The sequence below is a fragment of the Poecilia reticulata genome, chromosome 6 (genome assembly GCF_904066995.2).
Source record: "Poecilia reticulata chromosome 6, P_reticulata-male-v2, whole genome shotgun sequence".
NCBI lineage: Eukaryota > Metazoa > Chordata > Actinopteri > Cyprinodontiformes > Poeciliidae > Poecilia > Poecilia reticulata.
The window spans coordinates 10,527,751-10,545,936 of NC_088835.1; the positions used below are offsets into that span (position 1 = coordinate 10,527,751).

Consider the following 18,186-nt stretch of genomic DNA (forward strand, 5'->3'; position numbering starts at 1 on the left):
GTGAAACACGACGCTAAGTAGCTCCCTGTGTGAATCATCTCCGAGGAGGGCGGCGGCATGCTGCGTTTCCTCCGTGCCTGTAATTAAGGAAGCAATTTACACCGATGCAGTCTAACTCGGCGGCGGCATAGCAAGGGAACCTGCCGCCGCCTGTGCTCGGTGCTGGATGATTTAGGCCCGCAGAACTTCCCGCAGTGCATTTGGAGTTGGAATTACAGCTGCTAAACTAGACAAAAACGACAAACAGCCGTACAAAAATAGTGGAAATCAGAAAATAAAGAAGTTAGAAATGCAAACAGAACTTTTACTCAAATAATACATTCTTTGGCTGCCTTTTGTTCTTGGGAGTTATTTAATTAGCGAGTCGTCTTCAGGCGGGCGCCGTGCCTTATGCCATTTCACTCACCTTGTTTTCTCAGCTCTTTTTTTTTTTTTTTTTTGGGGGCTCTGGGCAAGGTCTATTGTTCTACTCATTCGTCTTTCTTTCACTGTGTGCTTCCTCTCGAAATCCACAATGAAGATTAATTCTCCCAGAACACAGGGGATTAAACTGTGCCACTACATTTTATATATTTCCCCATTAACAACGCTTTCACGGTGCCGCAGTGAAACACACAGCGACGTGTCTCTTTATAAAAGTCATTTTTTGTGATTAAAGTGAGGTTTTTGTGAAAACTTGATGTAATTACTTTTCTCATTCCTGCCTTGGTGAAATTGTTGTTGTGATGTTCCAGCTGGTTTATTGAACTGAGCTCTCCCACCAACACAGCACTGCACCTCTCTTCTGAGACATCATTAGAGTGATGCATTATGGGGGGAAATTAAAATGAAAATAAAAAAAAACACAAGGGCTTGCGAAAGTATTCATACCCTTTGAACTATTGATCCGTTTCGTTACTTTTCGCCGAGCTTATATGGCTTTCTGAAAGGAATTTAAAATATACAGAGTAGCAATTCCTGACATGTTGATATGCGTCTAAAAACATCAGAGTTTTTACTGCATGAAATGGGCAATGCGGCGTTTTTAAGGCAGCAAACACTACTGCTTTTCCTGACACATGCCTTTATGCAGAGCGTTGCGTCACTACCATAATCCTGCTGGTAGTAATTGACACCAGAAATAGAAGCGTGCCGTAGCAATGAAACACCTGCTTGTGTTACAAGAGCCCAGTGGGAACAGTGATTCCTCTAATTTGCCCGCAGATAAAATATTACAACAGGAGGGAAACATTAAGCTCCAGAAGCTATCGACACTGTACATTCGCATGATTTACAAAGGCCTTTTATCATCTGCAATGACTTTCACCAATTAACAAACAGCCGACTCGGCAGAAACGGCGCTTCCAGTATTGACTGCTGTTTCTCCACGTGTGTTAATAATGTGGGCTGGTCGCCCAAAATAAGGAGGATTAAGTCGACCCCAGCTCTTTTCATGGGTGAATGTTTACGCGTAGAATAGTTGTAAAGGATTGATCTGCACATTTAAGGCATGGAGCCCTGGTTTTTATTTCTGCTCAACCAGTGGGGGACGTTCGAAAACCCAGATAGAAGTCTATATTTTGCATCCAGATAACTTGTAAGGAGATGTGGACCTGGTGCACTTATTTAAGTGATCTAGCTAGATAGATATATATAGCAAGCTAGACACCTAGATACAGCTAGCTCGCTTTGTATGTAGATACAAAGCGAGCTAGCTTTGTATCTTTGTATGTAGATAGCTATTTCCATTGATAGATGTATAGCTAGCTAGCTTTGTATCTAGCTAGATGCATAGTTTGCTAGCTTTGTATCTTGATAGCTATATATATATATATATATATATATATATATATATATATATATGGTGGAGAATGACCGAGCTAAGATCCTGTGGGACTTCCAGATCCAGACAGACAAGATGGTAATGGCGAACCAACCGGACATTGTGGTGGTGGATAAAGAACAGAGGAAAGCCGTTGTGGTGGATGTAGCAATACCAAGTGACTACAACATCAGGAAAAAGGAGCATGAGAAATTGGAGAAATACCAGGGCCTCAGGGAGGAACTGGAAAAGACCTGGAAGGTGAAGACCACAGTGGTGCCTGTGGTCATCGGGGCCCTCGGGGCAGTCACCCCCAAACTGGAGCAGTGGCTCAAACAGATCCCAGGAACAACATCAGACATCTCAGTCCAGAAATGTGCAGTTCTAGGCACAGCCAAGATACTGCGCAGAACCCTCAAGCTCCCAGGCCTCTGGTAGAGGACCCGAGCTCAGAGGATGAAACAGACCACCCGCGGAGGGTGAGAAGGGAATTTTTATATATATAGGTAGCTAGTTATGTATCTAGACAGCTATATAGTTATTTAGCGAGGTAACTATAACTATCTGTCTTGATACATAGTTAGCTAATTCTATGAACGGTAGCTAGCTAGATATACAGTTAGTTGGCTATATATCTGTCAGTGGATTTTTCTAGATATCTACTATGTATCTACCTAGATGCATAAGGTATCTAGGTATAGATGGATAGATAGATGGAAATGAGACATTGCAGTGCAATATTCCTCCTCTCTTTCTGCCCTCTGCTTTTCGTCTTCCCCACAAATGCCCGAGGTGCTCATCGCAATGTGAGATTAGCAGCAAATCCATGAAAGGTAGCAGACTGGTGGTGCTCTCTGTCAGAATGTTTTAAAAGAAGGCTGTCCTCAGGACTGTGTGTGCACTTGGTCTGCTGTAGCTACAGTGCATTCTTTTGCTGTGTGCCCATGTTCTAATCCTTCGGTAGCCAGACCTTAGCCCCTGAGGCTAAGTAAGTGATGGATGGATGGATGCATGGATGGAAGAGAGAGGATGGAGGAAAGGGCGCAGGCCAAAGGTGAAGCAGGAGGGGGATTGTCAACAGCCGAGCTGTGAAAAGATTATTTTCAGTGTGACACCTTAAAGAGAAACTGTAGACAGTTTCTGCCTATTGCGTGTTTTAACATTTTAGTTTTATTTCCATCACACCAGTTTTCAACAAATGTCCCTTAAGACATTTTATAAGACTACCATGACTAATCCATATCCAGTTAAGTAGAATCTATATCCAAATTCAGTTCAGAACCATAACATAATTTAATATGAAAGATTCACAGTAGGGGTCGGCATTTATTGTATCGTTTACCTTGTATCATGAGAAATTTTGATTTATAAATTCCAATTAATGCTTTAAACCCCCCAATTGATTGTTAGTTTTACTATCTTCTCCACTGTTAGTTCATTGAGCCCATCCATCCATTTTCTTCCGCTTATCCGGGGTCGGGTCGCGGGGGCAGCAGCTTCAGAAGGGAGGCCCAGGCTTCCCTCTCCCCAGCCACTTCTTCCAGCTCCTCCGGGGGAATCCCAAGGCGTTCCCAGGCCAGCCGAGAGACGTAATCCCTCCAGCGTGTCCTGGGTCTTCCCCGAGGCCTCCTCCCGGTGGGACGTGCCCGGAACACCTCACCAGGGAGGCGCCAAGGAGGCATCCTTACCAGATGCCCGAGCCACCTCAACTGGCTCCTCTCGACGTGGAGAATCGGCGGCTCTACTCTGAGTCCCTCCCGGATGACCGAGCTTCTCACCCTATCTCTAAGGGAGAGCCCAGCCACCCTGCGGAGGAAACCCATTTCGGCCGCTTGTACCCGTGATCTCGTTCTTTCGGTCATGACCCAAAGCTCATGACCATAGATGAGGGTGGGAACGTAGATCGACCGGTAAATCGAGAGCTTCGCTTTTTGGCTCAACTCTCTCTTCACCAGGATGGACCGGTACAACGCCCGCTTCACAGTAGACGCTGCCCCAATCCGCCTGTCGATCTCCCGCTCCCTTCTTCCCTCATTCGTGAACAAGATCCCCAGATACTTAAACTCCTCCACTTGAGGCAGGACGACCCCCCTGACCCGGAGAAGGCACTTTTCCGGCTCAAGACCATGGCCTCGGATTTGGAGGCACTGAGCCTCATCCCGGCCGCTTCACACTCGGCTGCGAACCGCTCCAGTGAGAGCTGCAGATCACGTTCCGATGAAGCCAACAGGACCACATCATCCGCAAAAGGCAGAGATGCGATCCTAAGGCCACCAAAACGGATCCCCTCAACACCTCGGCTGCGCCTAGAAATTCTGTCCATAAAAGTAATGAACAGAATCGGTGACAAAGGGCAGCCTTGGTGGAGTCCAACTCTCACCGGAAACGAGCCCATCCAATAAATTCGAAAATATGATTAAATGAAGCTACTGTGTGCAGTTTAGCGATAAAAATTATAGTTCTCTGTGTGACCAAAGAAGCATTTTTCAAGAGCATTGTTTGTGTTTGTGGGGCTACGATTGCTCTGCCCCGCAGTTTCCTAAAAAGTGGCAATAAATAGTTAGTTTTAGGAAAAAAGCTGTGCAATTTATCCATTGTTAAATTCCTATGATCGAAGGTGAAGTCAAACCCACCTGCTGCCCATGTTTAGAAAACTCTGCCTCGGTGGCAACAAGGCTAGGTGGCATGCTAAAGCATTTAGCTACTTCAGCCAAGTGTTATTTAATATAAAAGGCGCTTGGCTCCCGTCTCCTTAATGTGAAGCTTTTTCAGTGCAAGATAATGATGTCATGATGCTTTCCTCTGGATCCCTCATTCCTAGGGAAGACGACAATGATTAGAGCACATCTGCTCTTGCTTTAACAGTTCAGTGAGCTAATCAGACTAATAGAGTGATTTAGGTGGGCGCCTTTCATACGACAACAGCAGAATCAATCTACCTGATCATTTTCTGCCAGGGCAAAAACATAGTGCTAATTGGGTCTGACAAAATATTTTGACAAAATAAAGGTTTCTGGTGTGAAATATAAATGCATCTGATTGCTGCGCATGGTAATCTAAAAATTTCTCAAGATTTCTTTAACTCTAAGATATGATAATATATAATTTCCCCTTTTTTGTGAATGATATGAACGTAGTTTCAGATTTTCATTGGTTTTGCCAGACTTGTCTCCGTCATCTAGCCTTTATCAGCACACTTTTATCGCAAACCGTAATGCAAAAAACAAACCTAGCCAGCACTGAAACGAACCAAAAGAGTATGTTGAAGTTTAGGTTTTGCAGCGATTTTCTGTTTACGGCTTCTGCAAATCTACCACATCTTCACAGATTTTTGTAAGAGGATTACCGTACGGTTTTCTATAATGAGGGATCTGTTGGAGCTTATTATTCCTCGGCTCTTGTTCTTCTTCTCTTTTGGCTGGACAAAGATTGCGAGTTATTTATCAAGTAAAACAATGCTTTTGTTTTCCATGAAATAAATTTTTTCCACTCAAACTAAAGTTGCTAAGCCTGCCATTTTGTAGCACAGTCATTAAATATACTTTAAATGATTCTAAATATGATTCTGCTGCTGAACGTCTTAAAACTAAATCATCAGTTTGCCGTTTTCTCTTTTTATCCTCTCCAGTAGACAAACTATCATGGGCTTTTTTTCTGCCCACTGACTTTATAAAATCACCACTGTCCAGCCTGTAGCATGAAAACTGAGGTATTGTCGTCTATCTGAGGTCAGACAGTGCAGAGGTTGGTATTGTTTTGGCAAAAGGTGCAGGGAAAACAAGCTTCAGGAGGAACAAGCAGCCATAGTAAGAGCTCCCCGATGACAGGCTCTACATAATTGATTGTTTATCTGTCTGCAGCCGGAGCTGCAGCAGCCAGCGAGGTAACACACACACACACCCACGCACACACACGCATACACACTCACACTCATCCTAGGGATTTAGGATGCGATTAAAATGGGAGTCGTTTACACCGAGTGCAGGGGTGTAATAGGCCTAAATTCCTAAGTAACAAATTCCAGGGTTGTAGTGATGAGACGCACACAGTGACACAAGCGGAGTTCCTTTGTGGCTCCGATGCCTACTCTCTGTCTGGTCAGACAGACAAATAGTGTCCTCTGATTTAGTTTCCGTCTCTCTCCCGAGCTTATATTTTTGTTTCTAAATATCTACAAGGAGCCTTTATGCCGCCCAGCAGCGAGAGGCGAGCGCCGGGCCCCTTTTAAGTGTCCTTCAATCCATCTCACATCTTCAATCCATCCACACACACACACACACACACACACACATCATGGCCTCGACGGAGGAGCTCATCACAATGTCACTTTCAATTTGGATGGAAACACGGTGCGTTCAGGGGATGTAATGGATTGGATGATGGAAGGCAAATGGATGATGTGACTAAGGTGAAAGCAACAAGCTTTTAGGATTCGGGTCCTCTCACTTTTCGGAGTCCATCTTTCTGTTCCCGCAGCTGTGTCTTTATTCTTTTTGCAACATTTCTAAAGCAACGTGCTAGCAAAATATAAAATAAAATAAAATAAGGTGCCGCTTTGTACAAAACAGTGACCGAAAGACGACGTGGAAATCTGCTTGATGTCTGCACAAATGCACCTGAAAGCAAAGGACAACGATTATTTCTACCAATAAAACTAGAATCACAGTCGCGTCCAGCTAGCTGCTGAACTGCCAAAGTTTGTGATTTCCACAAGTCTTAACATTTTCCAAAATATTTGATTGACTACTTGACCACTTTCAGATGGCTTCTGCACTATAAACACACGATAAAACGAGCTGAAATGTTGCAGGCCCAGCTGAAATATGAATATTTCATTACCAGTTTTTGTTTACTTCTCTTTAGAAAAATTATTAATTTTTAAAGTGGGTGTCTGCTAGGTGAGGAATATAAATGTATCTATGTGAATCTATAAAAAAAACACAAAGGCAAACTTTGATTCTGAAAACAATAACTTGTATGGAGGAAATTAATAAAAGAGGACGCAACAACAGATGCATGTAATGCGCTACGGTTTGCGTTAAAACTATCAGAAACACTCTGCTGCTTTCTTTCAAATTCCAGCAAGTTATTTGTTGTCCACTGGGGTGTAAAAACTTGTTAAATTTGCTAAATAAAGATATTGAATTAGACTAAGATGCCTGACTTTTAGCTGAGGAAAATTTGCAGTTTTATAACATTCCAAGTTGTCTTCTTCAGACATTTACTGTACCGGACAAATGCAGAGCTTTTGGTAAATGGACGACATGATGCTTATTACACTCCAGAGCTTCATCAGCAAGCTGTGCAAATTTATATTTCAGCACAATTTTAATTAAAATGTATTTCTGTGGTGTCCAGAAATGCATTCCCATTATCTGCACAACATATTTAACATCTTTCCGTTGTTTATGCTCACTTATCCTTGCATTGGTGTTGGAGTCCATCTCCAGCGGTCAACGGTTGAGAGCTGGGGTACACTCTGGGCATGTTGCCAGTCCATCAGTGTGTATAACATTTAGAGTGGAGCTACACTGTATCCTACTGTGTCACTATGATTTCAACCTCCTTTCATTGTTTTGTTGTGTTTGCGTTGCACACACGTTACTTTTCGGACTGTGAAAAGTAAAGTGTGGGTTCTAAGACCCCATCTGCATAGAGCCTTTTACTCAAACGCAGTGGAAACCCAAACTATGCATCAAGTTGAGCAGAGTAGGTACTGATGGAGAAGAGCCACAACAGTCAAAAGAATCAGGTTTCTAAAGGTTAGCTTCTACAGGCAGGACAGTTTGTTGGTCTCTCAGAGGTAGCAAGCCCTACATTGAGTAGGGGTTTTCACTAGAAAACAGCAATACGTGGGGAAAGGGCCGTTTCATAAAAATCCTTCGGGTGCATCTTTTTTAAAGGACTTTAAATTGTAGGAATGGTACGATGGAAAATTCCTGCTAAAACTGTACATATTGATAACAGAAACCATTTTGTTCCTCCAACCTGAAGCTGTTTTTCAACCTTGCTGTTGCTGACATAGAAAAAAACATCCTGTCTAATGGTACAGCTTATGTTTTAAGGTGAACATTTCTTTGCTTGTACAAAACCTTCGGAAGACATCTCCTGTGGGCGCTTAACGCAGCAATTATAAGAATGTGCGTTGCCTAAACCTTTCTTATTATTTAACCTTCGTTTAGCAAGGAAAACAACTCAGTGAGATAACAAATGTCCTCTCTGAGTTTCCTGGGTAAATAAGGGCTGCTGGATTTTACTGGCTGAAAAATAAATCTATAGGAAGTGCGCGACTTACTAATAGATGAGTAGCAAATGTTGATGTTTAGGAAGCGCAGACCGTCACCAAGGCTTTTCCCATCCCTCCTAATGTGCCACATAAACACAACTAATAGCAGCAAAACATCTGAGGCCATTTCTATGTCATATCAAGATCGGAGCCAGAGGAATTACTCACTCTGGACTCGTATCTTAGACTCACAGCTGCCTAACTGTCAGGGCATTTATTCTTAATGGACTGTAAAAATAAATTACCATCTTGCCGCAGTCATTCCTCACATTTGCTGCTCTTTAATCCAGGGGTGCTTTCCGACTGGTAAGTTGTTGTTCGCAGCTCTCAGGACGGTCCTGCAACATTCGTCTCTTTTTTTTTTCTTTTTATCAGCTAACCAAGACGTAGAAGTGCTCAAAAACATCTGTTGTTTCCAGAGAACTCGATGAGACTGACGGCCGCCCGTTTTGCTTGCTTTCAGAGCATGACGAATGTCTCAGCGGACTCCACAACTGCGACGAGAACGCCCTGTGCTTCAACATGGTCGGAGGCCACAGCTGCTCCTGCAAGCCGGGATACACGGGCAACGGGACCGTCTGCAAAGGTACCTCACCGCTTTGCCCGTTTACGTTCGCGACTCTTCAGCTTTGTCAAAGAAAAAGTGTTTATTTTTTCTCTGGTCATGATAAATGTGTAAATGTTAAGACATTCTGAAAGGCTTATTGCCTATTAACAGATTGTATTTTTTTTTATTTTTACATGATTTGTTAAAAATACAGAGAACATTTACAACCATTTCCTGTAGGCGTCCGATCATAAATGTGTTCACCAGTGATACTCACTGGCCTTTACAACATGCTTTAATGGTAAAAAGAAGGGTCACCCACTTCAGGCTCTAGTATTTTAGTGATTCCTTTCCTCTGTGCTGTTATCTGTACCCAGGGCAGGTTTAAGTTTAAAATAATTGTTTGATTTTACCAACATGTTTCTTCTTATTGGAAGTAACATTTAGGAGTAGCTCAACCAGAGTCTTGACTTGAATTTGATAGAGAATCTGTGGATCTAGCTGAACATTAGGGTTATGGCAAGTAGGCCTTCCAACCTCATCCGTTGATTATTGAAAAACCTATAAATACATTTTCACCTCCTATTTTAAAAACATACAAAAATTAAGAGTGATAAGTATTATTTTCAAAATAAAAGCATCTCCAAGTCCCAGCGACCTACATTCTTTGAATTTTGACGTGAGGTTTACTGGGGTAATGACGTACCTTGTTCGGTTTTAGTCTCATTGGACCAGCAGGTTGCTTTATACATTTCTCTAGACGTAAACCTAAATGAACATTTAGGAACATTTTCATCCTCTGTAACCCCTCTGCGAAACTTTTAATTTAGCTCTTCGATGCACCTGAGAAAATGTCAGGAAACTCCAGCTGGAAGAGGTAAAGGTTATTTCATGTTCATCAGATTTGAACTCGAGACAAATAAAGTCTGAAACTGAAACAAAAATGGTCTCGATAAACCAGTAGTTTGAGAGCGTGCAGCTGGGTTAGCGAAACTTTTTTTTTGTTACCATATCATTTTTTTTTTTTAGTTTTCCCTAAATATTTTTTTTTCCACTGGGGTTGTACAGGAAATCTACAACCCTAGTGTGTCGGAAGAGTTGTGAGATGAGTCATTGTAACATCACAAGAAATTATTATTGGAAAAAGTATTTTTCCATTTGCTCCATGTAATTGCATCTATTCTCCTATCCAGCTTTTTCTAAGAAAACAAAAAGCATCAAAGGATTTGTGTATATATTACAACAACCTCCATTTCTTTCTGTCAACATCAGTGACCTCTCTGTGTTTTGGGGACGAATTAACCAACAGTCTCGCCACGGATAATGAACACTTTGAAATTAACCTCTGCGAGACGCATTAATCACGTGAAGTAATGTTATGAAAGGCCGTAATGAATCACATCGCCGGATTAGCTCTTATTCTGTATGCAAATACTTGTCCTGGTGCTGGTCTAATTACACAGTTAATGCTCATTAATCTTTGAGAGTAATGGCTCTTCTCCTCCGGTGCGTCTCCAGCAATGTGTGACGGACTGTGCCAGAACGGAGGATCCTGCGTTTCGCCTAACAACTGCGTTTGCCAGCAAGGATTTACGGGGGAGAGGTGTGAAACAGGTAGGATTTCATTTCGGCTTAGCTCCTGTGTTTTGTTTCTTCTCCCTTAAAGAGAGGACAAAGATTTATGAATACCCAGGAAAAAAAAAAAAAAACCCACAATGGAAACTGGGTTTCAGGTTATTAAGACTGAGCCTGTATTTGTCTTGGTGTATCTGGGATCTTGTTTAGAATGACGTATCACTTTTTGCGCATGGAGCTGTCTGCTGTCAGAGCTCTGACACAAACAGATGATCTGTAAATGCTGAGTAGCTGCTGAAGTTGTGACTCAAACGCAGTTATTGTCCGCTTGAGTCGTTGTTTGTGGCTGTGAGCATTGATGACTTTGTGCGTCTCTGTGCTCTCTGGCGAGTAATGAGCCTGCGCCTCGTCCAAAGGCCTCGTAGAGGATTTGTCCGGCTTTGGAGCAGAATGGGAATCGTATCATGTCGCAGCCTCCATTAAGCAGCGTGGCATTCTCCCCGTAGCCTAAATATCATGTTTTCATTGCAACAAATCTTACTCCATGAACAAAAAAACAATCGAACCACCTGAACTTTTTTTACATTTTATCACATTACAACCACAACTTTATTGTGTTTTATATGGCGCCCCAACAGAAAGTAATAAGTATTGTGAAGTGGAAGGAAAATGCTTAACGGTTTTCAAGATTCTTTACAAATGACCTGATACGTGTGACATATATTTGCTTTTAGCCCTCTATTTTTAACACCCCTAAATAAAAACAATCTATTAGAAGTAACGTAATTACCAAATTTTCCAACTTTATGTAATTTAATTTTAGGATACATTCCTAAAAATAAGGGAGTTTGATTAGTCTGCTTTAATCGAACTGTAGTTTGAAACTCCAGGTTGTTTGGAGAGGAGAGGTGTGGACGAGTAATCAAACTCTGATGTGGACCAAAAAGCAAACCATGGCTGGTCAGTTCAATCAGAGGGAACTCTGGTGCAGTTCGAAGGCACATCTGAGAGACCCATTTAAAGCTTGAAAAACAAAATATATGCATACACTTGAAAACTGTGAAGCCTTTTGTCCACTTTACAGTTAGGTGCTCCTTTGTGCTAACTTGTTTGTATGGATGTTTGTAGCTTTAACTTAAACCTGGTTCATGAATACATTTCCAAGGCTTCATACATTGTCTCTCTCCTCCGGTAACCGTGGTGGTGTAATCTGCCGCATCAACACACAAACACTTTTTGTAAAATCCGTTTCAATCTTTAATGGAGTGTCTTTCGGGGAGGCAAGTGGCCAAGCTAATGAAAAGTCGCGGCTTTTCAGTCGGGGTCTTTCTGCGTCCAAATGCAGGAGACTGAGCTTTTCTCATTGGTCCAGCTATTGATTGAGTGCCCTTTTTTTATGAGGCATCCTTTTTACTGCCCATCTTAAAGTAAATTAATTTCCTTGTAGTGCTGATCCGAGATGATGAGCCAGGAAAGAAAAAGGATGTGTGTATGTGAGTCTTAGAGTTTTCACCCAGTCTAATGACTATCATCCTTCCCATGTTGGGTTGAGGAAAGTTCTACTAACCTTATCCCTTATGAATAATGTACTACTTCTGATAATTGGATATTTTTTACCCTCTGTATGGGTTTACATCTCCGCTTGTTTCTCTTTCGGTCTGTTTCGGCTGCACTGCTGCGTTACGTTTCACTGGAAACAGAATTATAGCTGTCCAGCAACAAACCAGCTCAGTCACTGTTTTGGCTGAGGCTGTGTTTCTACATAAAGCATTAACTAGTACGTTCAGTAGAAAAACCACCGGACTCAATGGTCAGGACATGAATGCTGCTGTTTCTGTGTGATTTTAAAGGCTGTGATAATAACAGCGGGGAGCTCAATTATCGAGTTCTTTCTGTGAGTACAGAGTTGTCCACGGCTGGCCTTTGATTAAGGATGCTAGCTAAAGTGAATACCTTTTAGAAAACCACACCAGCATGGGTATTTAAGGTAATTTTTTTCAATGATTGGCATATTTATCAATAAATATGGCGCATTTCAGCAACAAGGCAGTTCAAAGGGCTTTACATCATAAAAACACAAAAATACAAAGTCATGAAAGACAACATACATATATAAGGAAAAACCTGTGGTTACTGTACTGCTACCAGAAGATGCCTATGTGAAGTGAAAGACCCCAAAATGTCCGACCTTTAAAACAAACAAAAAAAACAAGCAAAAGCTGAAGTGGTTACAATTTGCCAGAGAACACAACGACTGGCCCAAATAATAATGACTCAGCATTTTGTGAACTGATGAAAGCAAAATTGCTCAGTTGTATCTAATGTTCCGACAAGACATCCCCAAATACACCAGTTAGCCAGCAGCAGCATGCTGAACGACGTGGAGCGGCCAGACCAATGCCTGGACCTTAAAAAAATAAAAGTTGTTAAAGTTTTTAACTTAAATGTGACGTTTCTGGTGAGAAACAAAGCACCGCAGAGGATTTGTGGAATGTAGCTCAATGGCTAAAATCAAATGAGTTTTTTATTTTCAATTTTTGGATTATTTTTGCTGTCATGTTAAAGTGTTTTAAGGCAACATTTCTCCAAACTATTACGTCTAAGAAGGCGTTTGTCGCCCATCTGCTTTTCTACGAATAGCACTTTGACGACTGATGAAGTAGGTTTGATTCAAACACTGTACAAAGAAAAATCTACCCAAGTCTACAATTAGCAGGAGCAAGTTCCCAAGTGAAACTGGTGACATGTTAAATCGCCTTGTTCCCACACTTAACAAGGCGATTAAGTGTGGGATTAGTTGTTAGTAGACGACTAATGCCTCCTCTATTTTAAATTCTACATCTTTTGGTAAGAGTCCCAAGCAAGCATCTGGTAGTGGAGGTATTATTCACTTTAAATTTCAGCTGCACGATCGTTGCACACAACAGACACAGAACTCTCCCATGCATTTTCATGCCTGAAGCGACATGAAGTTTGCCGCCACAGATGCTGGCGAGTGCATCTCTCCTGCTTCTCCGACAGTCACTCTCATACGTCTCAAGCACTGTGACAACCACTATCCTATGTTCCTTCGTTGTGCTTCTAAACCCCAAGACCATCATCGGGTCCCCAGTGCTACAAGGCTAAGGCCTCTGGCACTGTTAGGGGACTCCATCAGTCATTCATTCTGGAAGAAGGGCTTCTCCGTACTGCTTCCTCAGTGTGACAGGAACTCCCAGCGCAGGCCTGTTTCTGCTGCTAGGACGCATGGCGGCTCCAGTTCTAGTAGTAGGAGGCGAGAGCAGCAGTTTGGGGAGAAAAGATGGAGATGTAAGGGAGAGACTGACAGATGCAAAATTCAAGGAAGGGTTAGGACAGAGAGGTAGCGATTCGGAAACGGGTAAAAGGAGGTGAAGCGGAATGGATGATACGGAGACGTTGGATGCGGAGGGGAAAAGCTGACAGATGCGGATCTGGAATGGGATATGCGGAGGGAGGGACGGACGGGGTTATTGAGTTTTTCCCTGAATTTGGACGTGGAATGCGGTTGCCCGAGGAGGAGGGAGAGGAGAAGCAGAGCTCGTCGGATGAACATGGAAAAGCTTTCACTAGGTTTTCGGGCTCCCCGCCCGCAGGACCCTGTGAGCTTTTAGAGGCCTCCCCAGGGACTCCGCCGCCCCTGCTGCCGCGGCATTAGAGTGACGGCCTGTCACAAGCTGCCGAACGATGACAACGAAGCATCCCCGCGCTCACGCGTACCTGCGGTCCTCACGCACATCATCAACCTGCCGCCTGATTTCAGATCGTCACACGTCTGTGTGTAATTGGGCGGACGCTCTTAGCGTAATTGAGCATGTTTATTTCTCTGCCACTGAGAGGGACGGCACTGTTCAGCTTGGGTCTGCTTGTGTCCTCTGGTGACAGCGCGCGTGTGTGTGTGTGCACTTCCCAACCTTGTCATTGCCATTCAGTGGGAATACGGGAAGGGAGGACAGGGGACACGCAGTGCTGACAGACAGGCAGCAGCTAGTGGAGAACTCTGACTCACCATGAATTATGCAGGAGACAGCTGCGGCTGGGCACATCCACTTCAGTCATAGATAAAAATGGACGAAGGGCCAGCCATGTAATGTTTGCCCCCCAACATGTCGCGTAGCCGCCACGGTAGCCCCAGGCTAGCTCTTTGTCCCACATTTCCTCACAGTGCGATGAATAAATGTGGAAGTATTAGGCTCATTTCGTTGCAAAGTGGTTCTCATTTTGGAAGAAAGATGCGACCGCATCCACCAGCAGATTTCACATTTGGCCTCTGTGAGGCCTGCGTTGTTTGGCTGATGCTTTTCTCCCACAGCGCTTTGGTACAAGATGGCTATCAGGGAGGAAAAAAAAGCAATTTTATTTGAGGTTTTTTGTCCTACTTGTTGTTTTTCCTCACTGAATTTGAATGTATGTAATAAAATCAATTTAGGTTAATTTTCAAATTATACGTCCAGGTTTGTCGCTTCCGTGCTCTTTGATGTTTTTCTTTCCATTTGCTCTCAGCAATTTTGTCTACCATAACATCAGTTGGGCACCAAGTAAATCAGAGAGAAGCAATTCGGCTTTGACCGCTTATGGAGCCGTTTTGGATTAGTCGGGTGTGAAATTCACAGACCTTCCTCTGAAAAGCTTTTAGTTTAAACGTGTGGCTCATGGGCGATGAAGAAGAGAAGCAACACTTCTCATCTTTGCTACGTATATCATGAAAATGTGAATCAACACCGACTCCATGCTGAAGTAAAAGTTTGGTCTCAACTCACCAGAGAACCATTTGAGTTTAAATGATTTTTCGAGGCGTTATAAATTTAAAATATCTCATAAATAAGGTGCTTTTAGGTATGATGGAGGAGTAGGGCCACATTAAGACAATTAAAAAAAATGTAATTACAATAATATGACCAAAATAAAGAGTAATATTGTAACTTTATTTCCATATTTTATGGACTTTATTCTTGTACTTTTATTTTTAATTCTTTCTTACTTTGTCCGTCATATAAATCAGAGCAGGTTACCGAACTTTTTCATCTTGTATGCTAAACATTAAAACACATTTACGTTAGAAAATTGGACTCCAACATCTGTGAACACCTGCTGCTTCCTCAAGTCTCAGTGTGTTTACTGACTGAGCTGCTGGACTTGTTCTGTTAGATAAACACGGCTCAAGCTATTGTGGTTTTTTTTTTCTTATTTTCAGCTCATTATCCTCTGCTTTCGGCTCCCACTAAGCTTATTAGGACGCCCGGGCAACAGTTGAAACTCCTCGTCGCCACGCTGTCAGCTCTGTAACTAATGACCATCTCAGCTGTCCTTCGTTGGCTTCTCGCTAGTTTCTCGGAGGACGGCGTGGACTGCTGAGGAGAGAGGTTTCTACTTGATTAGATGCTGAGATCGCACACCTCTTCCTTTTCATCTTTCATTTCATCTGTGGTTCTTGTGGGCACTTTTAATCAGCGGCACTGAATCACGTTTAGCATCAGCTCTGTTCTTTAAGGACAAGGAGAAAGAGGTAAAAGATTTTTATGTCCAACATTAATGATCCAATTTAGATTTGTGCCTCCTACCTGCTGCTGTTCAAGAGCATCAAGGAGCTGTACGGTTTTACGCCCGCACGATAAATTGGTATTTTATTGAAAGCGAAAACGCAGCTTCCCCAACTCCTGATGTTTTACGGCTGCTCATCTTCTTCCAAAGCGATGTCCGTATAAAAAGACGTTTTGTTTCTTCGCCGGAGATATTAATCGCAGTAAAAGCTTTTAAGCGTGTTTTTTTTTTTCTGTATGAAATCTGTGTATTATGTTGGGGACTGACAAGAAAGTAAAAGAGATGGGAAGCAGAGGAAAACGAGTTTGAAGAAGATTTGTGTGACAAATGAAGTGACGAAAAAAGAATGGGGGTATCTTGTCACGCCAGAAGAGAGGAGAGCAAAAGGCTGCAAGTAGGAAGTGATTTATGATAACACGTCTAAATGGAAGCAGAAAAGCGGAAATCAAAGTGAGGATTAGGAAGGGGTAGAGGTAAGAAGATGAGCAAGGTTTTTATAGTAAAACCATGAAGTTTGGTGAAGCAAAAGGATAAGTACAGAGGACAAAACTGACTTTTTTATTAAGGTTTGATAAAACTATCTGCTTTTTGTTGACAACAACAGGCAGTTGCAACATAAAGTTTCTCACAACAAACATTTTCAAGCAGTTGAGGAAGTGCCTTTCCATTTCAGAGAGGATGTTTTGTTAGAAAACTGTTTTGTTAATTACTCTTTTTCCCCAAAAAATAAAGAGGAAGGGAAAAGGCAATGGAAGTGCTACTTTTGATTTATTTATATGTCCTACTTTCCAGAATCTTAGGATATGTCTCTATTAATATATGCCCTTATATATCAGGAATAGAGTCAGAATTTTAGACAAAATTATAACAATAGAAACATAGATAGCCGCATCACTTTGAGGAGGAAAGCATTTTTGTGTGTGGAAATAAAAAGAGAAATAAAAAGGCATTCAACAGCTAACGGGTATCAAAGCTGCTCGTGTTGCATAATTTCAAAGAGCAAAGGCCACAGCGTGTCTGCTAATAATAACCCGCGAAAGCACAACATCATAGTTTCAACGCAGCCCAAATCTCCCCTGGGCTCATCCCACCCAGCAACTTCGTGCTCAGGTAGTGAATAATTAAAAGCGAATTCATTTTTTCCGCTCCTTGACAGCTCCCACGACGCGTTGCTGCAGCTGTCCCTCCTCTGCGCCGCGGTTTACCCACAAGGCCTGCAGGCCCGCGACTGTTTAAGCTCAAGCGGCTTGTTTAAGCACGATGATTACATATTCATTATTTATTTAGAGACGGCTTTACAAAGCACTCACTCCATCAGCTATAATTAGTGTGTCTTAATTAGGCCCCGCTAATGGCCGGAGCTGTCGTTTAGCTGGGAGCAACCTGCTGCTTTCGCCTAAATGACACGTCTCCCAGGGACAGGTTGATGCCATAGCTGCTCGTACACAGTAAACAACGCTGGGCGCGGGGATAGCTACACCGCTCTGAAGACTGACAGAATGAAAGAGTGTGCTCTTTATTAGTGCAGAAGTGAAACATGCTGAGTAAACAAGCGTTCTGTTCTCTTTTATTTCTGTTCGGCCTCCCATCAGTCTTCAGGGAAGTATCAGTTTTCTAACTTTGGCTAACCGGCTTTCGAGTTGTTGTTTTTGTTTAGATCTTTTTATTTATGCGAGATGGGATTATGCGCAGTAATTAAGAGCAGTCAGAATCTTACTTACTCCTCTTAACTTTTGCTACATGTGTACTATGAGGGATTGCTGTGAAGGAAACAATACTACTGTCTACTGTCACTACATGCTCATTTAAGAGGAGTCCGTCCGTCCGTCCATCCATCCAAATATATAATATCTCAACGTTACTGGGTTGTAAGATTTGAATTTCTCTGATTTTGTCATTTTGATTTCTGACTTTTAAAGGTTTTCCACCTCGATAACAATCTATTTTATTTATTAGGCTCACATAAGTTTAAGCTGGCTACCAACTACTTGTGTTTGGGTGAGATGCTTATTTTTTTTGACAAAAACAGATTCTGTCTGAAAAGCACCATGTTAGTTTATTATGTGGCTTTGACTATAACAATAGTCAAAACTCTGGAAAAATGGTAAACTAAGAAAACTTACCGTGATTCTCAAACAAAGCAGGGAAATTGACAATGGTCCTGGTAGACGGTGGAAGGGGGCGGAGCTTTTCGGTGTAATTTTTTTGCACTCATTTTGGAGAATTTTCATTAGCACTGAATTATCATTAACTCAAAAAGAATTTATTTCCTTTAGCACTTTACAAGTTACACTGTAAAGAATAAATACATTTTTAAAAACTTGTGCTTAAGTATTCAAATAGTGTTAACAAGGTGATGCTCAGCCATCCACAGGAAATGTGTATACTGTATGAATTGTATCTGGATCACACGTGCAG

At 42.2% G+C, this 18,186-nt stretch overlaps 1 protein-coding gene across 1 annotated transcript in view; it reads left to right on the forward strand.

The window, feature by feature from the left end:
• nell2a (neural EGFL like 2a) overlaps positions 1 to 18,186 on the forward strand; it is a 95,658-nt gene that overhangs the window by 53,301 nt on the left and 24,171 nt on the right. The window contains exons 14-15 of the mRNA XM_081607860.1: positions 8,551 to 8,673; positions 10,153 to 10,248. Coding sequence (XP_081463986.1) covers positions 8,551 to 8,673; positions 10,153 to 10,248 — 219 coding nt within the window. The remainder of the gene's footprint in view (positions 1 to 8,550; positions 8,674 to 10,152; positions 10,249 to 18,186) is intronic.